The sequence below is a fragment of the Harpegnathos saltator genome, unplaced genomic scaffold (assembly GCF_003227715.2).
Source record: "Harpegnathos saltator strain DR-91 unplaced genomic scaffold, Hsal_v8.6 scaffold16, whole genome shotgun sequence".
NCBI classification, from domain to species: domain Eukaryota; kingdom Metazoa; phylum Arthropoda; class Insecta; order Hymenoptera; family Formicidae; genus Harpegnathos; species Harpegnathos saltator.
This window is the reverse complement of record NW_020229939.1, coordinates 2,414,061-2,419,248: the sequence shown is the minus strand read 5'-3', so window position 1 is coordinate 2,419,248 and position 5,188 is coordinate 2,414,061. Positions and strand designations below refer to the sequence as shown.

Genomic DNA, 5,188 nt, shown 5'->3' with positions numbered 1-5,188 from the left:
TTGACAAATTTACATAGATCATAAGTTCGCTCTTTATTAACAATACTGAGCATCTGTTCCGTTCATCGCGCCACTTCGAATTCATTACACTGAATATTCTTTTGGAATTTGCAGAGGTTCCTGACACTGAAAAAACACACGAAACAACTTTGAAAACATTTCTAAGCTTAAAATCAACACTTTTCAGAATTAAATGCCACTGACTAGCTGTACTCATACCAATAGGAGAGGGGTAAAAAATGTTACTAGGCAATATTACCAGTAGGAGTATTTAGAGACTTTGTAACTACTAGACATATAAGATCCACAGGAAAAGACAGGTCACCGGGTACGGCAAATTTTGATGAGCAAAAAAAAGAGAAGCTCATCGATGTGTGTTTGGGGAGGACAAATAGCATTCTGAGGAGGACAGGAGGACAGGGAGCCGGAAAGGAGGAAATTTTCCCCAAAGGAGGACATCTGGCAACCCTATATACATCACACACATTATATTCTTACAAAGAACAACAAGTTATTAGAATATACCAAAAATGATTTTTAAATTCAATATCCATGTATCGAGATACATTTTCCATTTATCTCTTATATCGCATTCTTGTTTGTTCTATCTTGTTTTATAATTTTTAGGATTTCTTCTATTTCTTCAGTATCACTAGAAACTGATTCACTAAAAATATTTGAGTCCAATATTATGCGTACAATATTATTAATCACTGCTAATTTTTTCATTTTGACAATCAAGTGACTTCACTCTGTACATTCATTCATTCATTCATCCATTCGTTCACTCATTCATTCATTCATTTATTCATTCATTCATTCATTCGTTCATTCAATAAATGATTGTGTGCTGGAAAACCCCAGGCTGACGCTAACCTCTAGACTCCATGTAATCTGCATGAATAAAGTATTTGGAATCAATGACTATTCCAAGAGATTCATTACAGTATTCTTTGCATACTCCTCTAGTGTATGTTACTGATTCTGGTTCAATGGCTCTGGGCAGAGCTGTTACACTCTATCCCCTGCGCCAGTCAACAATTATGAAGATAAAAGAAAAACAGGGATAACGCAGTCCCCACGATCAAAAAATATGCGTAGTTACAGGAACCACATCCAATCGCCATGGAGGCGAACAAAAAGCTCTAAGTCACTCCGTACATTATCAAGATCGATATCATAATAAGACACTGTCGCAGTATTCAAAACCCCGTTTCGTTTCCAGTGCATCGAGAGCACATTTGTCAAAACGGAATGTTTGTTCAGCACACTACAATGACGTGCGACGATGACGTCACGCTTGCAGTACTAGCAGTGAGCAGTGAATTACGGAACGCAGTTCTAGCGATGTGTTCGGTCGGAAAATATCTGAATTGAAACACTTGTAACATATACACATACAAGAGGGCACTATCGACGTTTAGGTAGCGTGACTTAGGAACGACCTGGGAAAATGTATTCCGATTGTTTTCCAGATTAGTCTGACGTACGACAGAGTGACGAATTTGAGTGTGGTGTGAGTGAAGTTTCACATATTCAGAAATTTGTTCATGTGATGAGCAACGCATGTGAGGATCCGTCATGTCCTTGGACGAACTATTTGTTGGAGGTGATCAATAAATGCGTGCTCAGCCTATGTTCGTTACTGTCGACGACTTTCGGGCTAACCTTTAATTCCAACGACGTTGTTATCTTTGATGACGGGACTTTGTTAAAGTTACGCGACCTGTTTCACGAATTGGTAGCGTTGCTATCGTTTGACGATTTTCAGCTTCAATTGCTTAAAGTCTTCTTGTTGACTTTTGTCAGCAGCGTTGCGTTGATCTTTGTTGCATGGCATATTTACGGCTCCAGAATTACGGAGCAGTTTATGAAAGCGGGTAAGAGTGTTCGAACAAAACGTATATTTTACATCGTATACGATGCTATTGAAGCTAATATATAGAAATCAATATTTTTACTTCCATTTTGCTTCGACATGACATTGAAAACAATATAGTCCCAGCATGACAAACAAAAACAATTAGTTGAAATAATTTCAATATGTTTCATATTATAGGTGCTTCCTCTGAAGATTGTAGTCCTCCAGCTGAGTAATATACTTGATTTCTGCCAAACAGTAGCAGTCATTTAATATCTGAAACATGGCTGATAAAATCAAATCATTTTTCCAACAAAAGAAAAAGAATGCAAAGTTTATGAATGCAGGAAAGGGATACAAGTAATTGCAATAATAATATATATTTTTATGTTTATTTACTGTATATGATAATATATTCAGTAGAGATTTAATAAATTAATTATATTTGACTATATTATTAAACTTATATTTGCACATAGGTTGACAGATTCCACTAGTACTAGATTGGCTTCAGCAGAACCTGCAAAACCAGTGTTAAGAGCAGAACCTACGGAAGAAGCTAAAGTAGCAGGACAAGCTGCTCTAGCAAGATTAGAAGCAAAAAAAGTTGATAAACCAAAATTCAATACGTATGTATTAATGAAGATAATCTTTGTATATTATATATCTATATTGCTGCATCTTTCTGCAGCAGTATAATTTTCGAGTGTGATGATATAACGACTGAAGATACAATTATATAAGTGAGATAACAATATAAGTTGGTCAAAAAGTTTAGGAATGACCAATTATCTCCGAAATAATTGATAATAATTGAAATAATTTTATGGAAAAATATTTCAGATAAAACATGCAATGTTCAAAAGATTCTATTAGATGGCTGTCTATATGACCTTGAAATGACCTTGGAATAACTGGTCAAGATAATTTTAAAAAACTTTAAAACTTAGACTCTTACTTTTGATTACAAGTTTGATTATAATTGATGTCAAGACCTTTTCAAAACACTAATAATGTTAATTTCAGATCTTTGGTTCAGTTAGAAGTTGAAAGCTTCTGAATTATAAGGGTTTAATGTTGATCAATCACCAGCATCAGAAGTCTTAACATATGTATGTCAACATATACATACACAATCAGCTATTTTCGAGACCAATGATGACAAAGGCTGACTAGACAACTTCTCTACAATTTTCATTGGGTAACACTGATGCTGGCGGCAGGTCAACATTAAACTTTTCTAGCTCCTGAACTAAAGATTTGAATTTAACATTATTATAGTGTTTTGAAAAGTGTTTCGACGTCAGTTGTAATAATCTGTAATTAAAAGTGGGTGTATCCATTTAAGTTTTTTTAAGAGTCTTAACAAGTCATTCTGAAGTTATTTCAAGGTCACACAGACATTTCCATCTAATATAATTTTCTGAACACTGCAAGTTTTGTCTGAAATATTTTAAAAATCAATTATTTTATAGAGATAATTGGTCATTTCCATTTTTTGTCCATCCTGTATTGCTCTGAATGTATATATATATGTATGTATGTATGTATATGTGTGTTTTTGTATATGTAATTAATATTATAATAGAAATTCTTTGATTTTGAGAGATGTTTGATTTGGCAAGCATTATGTTTATTTAAAGGTCATATGCTGCTATCCAAGCACGTGTTAAACGTGAAATGGAATTAGAGAAAAAGGCACAGCAAAATTTACAACAGGCAGGAAGCACAGCATTGAAAGAAGAAAAGGATAGAATTGAAGATCCTTCTACGTATGCAGTTATTGATGTATTTTTTCGTTGTCCATACATATCCGATGAAATATTGCCACGGGATCAATGGAAGAAAAAAATAAGAGAATTTTTATATGACGAACGAGGAGGAGAGGAACCTGGATTAACAGCGAGTTTAATTATCCAAAATTGCAACAGTGGAAAGGAAAAGATTGAGAATTGTGTGGAAACACTTGGAAAATACTTGGAGAATATTATTAAGGATCCTGTGATGGAAAAATATTGGAAGATCAGAATGTCTAATAGAATATTCCAAGTACGATATTGCTTGTTACTAGCTAATTCTATATTATTTCCGTAAATTAATTTACTACAATTTCTATATAATCTCATACATTCTTGTAGGAAAAAATTCTACCTGTTGAAGGTGCATTAGATTTCTTGAAAGCTGCTGGCTTTGATCAGAAGGTATTACGACACAACGAGAACGAAGAAGATTTCTTAGTATGGAATCCCGACAATTGCAATATTGAGGAGCTTGTGATCTTGAGTGATGCGTTGAAATCCGCTGAGCAAATTCCTATTGAGTTAGATAGAAATTTACAAGTATTAATGCCTTGCCAAGCTAGAGTAAGGAACGAATTGCCACCTAGTTTTTTCACAATATCCCCGGAAGAGATAAAGAGGGAGCAACAGTTACGGTGAGAGTTCACATATATATTATCTTTAGCGAAATACCGATTTATGACATATTATTTGAATGGAAAATATTAATTATCAGAACGGAAGCTGTAGAAAGGAACCAAATGCTTCGCACAAAGGCTATGAGAGAGAAAGACGAACAGCGTATACTTAGAAGGTACAAATTCGCCGTACTTCGTATTAAATTTCCAGACGGTTTAATACTGCAAGGTACGTTTATGGTACACGAGAAATTCCGAAATGTACTTGAATTTGTAACTGAAAATTTAGCCTATCATGAAGTGCCCTTTTCATTAATGACACCGGACGGAATAAAGCTGGTGGAAGAGTGTCTCGAAAAGACGCTCTTAGAATTACGATTAATACCTACAGCCATTTTGGAATTTTCCTGGAACACATCTGATGGCAGTAGTTGCTCGAACATGCCTACAGGCTATTTGAAGGAAGAAATACTTTCTTATATACAATCAATTTGAAAATAATTTTGCTCTGTCAGTGAATAACGATCATGTGAGAAGATTTACATAATTATAAAGGCATTTTTATAACTTTTTTTTATTATTTATAACACTTGGCGATTAATATTGAGAAATCATGTTACTGTTTTTTGATCATCATAGGTTCTGATTACGTCAATTTTTCGTGTCTTGTTCCTCATATTATAAGTCTTGTGCGAAATTATTTATAAGCACCGGAATAAACTTTTACTATAAATAAAATATTAACTTATCTAAGACTGGTTTTATACACATGTATAAAACTAGTTACTCTACCGCATAATTTTATTACAATATACATTCTGATAATATTAATCATTCTGATAATATATACATAATCTGATAATACCAGCATAAAATATATAAATGGGCGTAATAATATTTAGTTGAACATA

General features: G+C 33.8%; 1 protein-coding gene across 3 annotated transcripts; it reads left to right on the top strand.

Moving 5' to 3' along the window:
• Nucleotides 1-1,343: 1,343 nt before the first annotated feature.
• Nucleotides 1,344-5,188, top strand: Gint3 (GDI interacting protein 3). 3 transcript variants are annotated; one of them, XM_025296783.1, is made up of 6 exons: nucleotides 1,344-1,516; nucleotides 2,060-2,221; nucleotides 2,341-2,490; nucleotides 3,505-3,910; nucleotides 4,000-4,295; nucleotides 4,376-4,772. In XM_025296783.1, exons 2-6 carry the CDS (start codon nucleotides 2,145-2,147, stop codon nucleotides 4,770-4,772), a joined length of 1,326 nt encoding a protein of 441 aa, XP_025152568.1. In that variant the 5' UTR covers nucleotides 1,344-1,516; nucleotides 2,060-2,144. The 3 variants fall into 3 exon arrangements, with proteins under 3 accessions (XP_025152568.1, XP_025152567.1, XP_019700934.1); XM_025296782.1 differs by having other exon boundaries at nucleotides 1,356-1,609; XM_019845375.2 differs by lacking the exon at nucleotides 1,344-1,516 and adding an exon at nucleotides 1,689-1,880 and having other exon boundaries at nucleotides 4,376-5,188.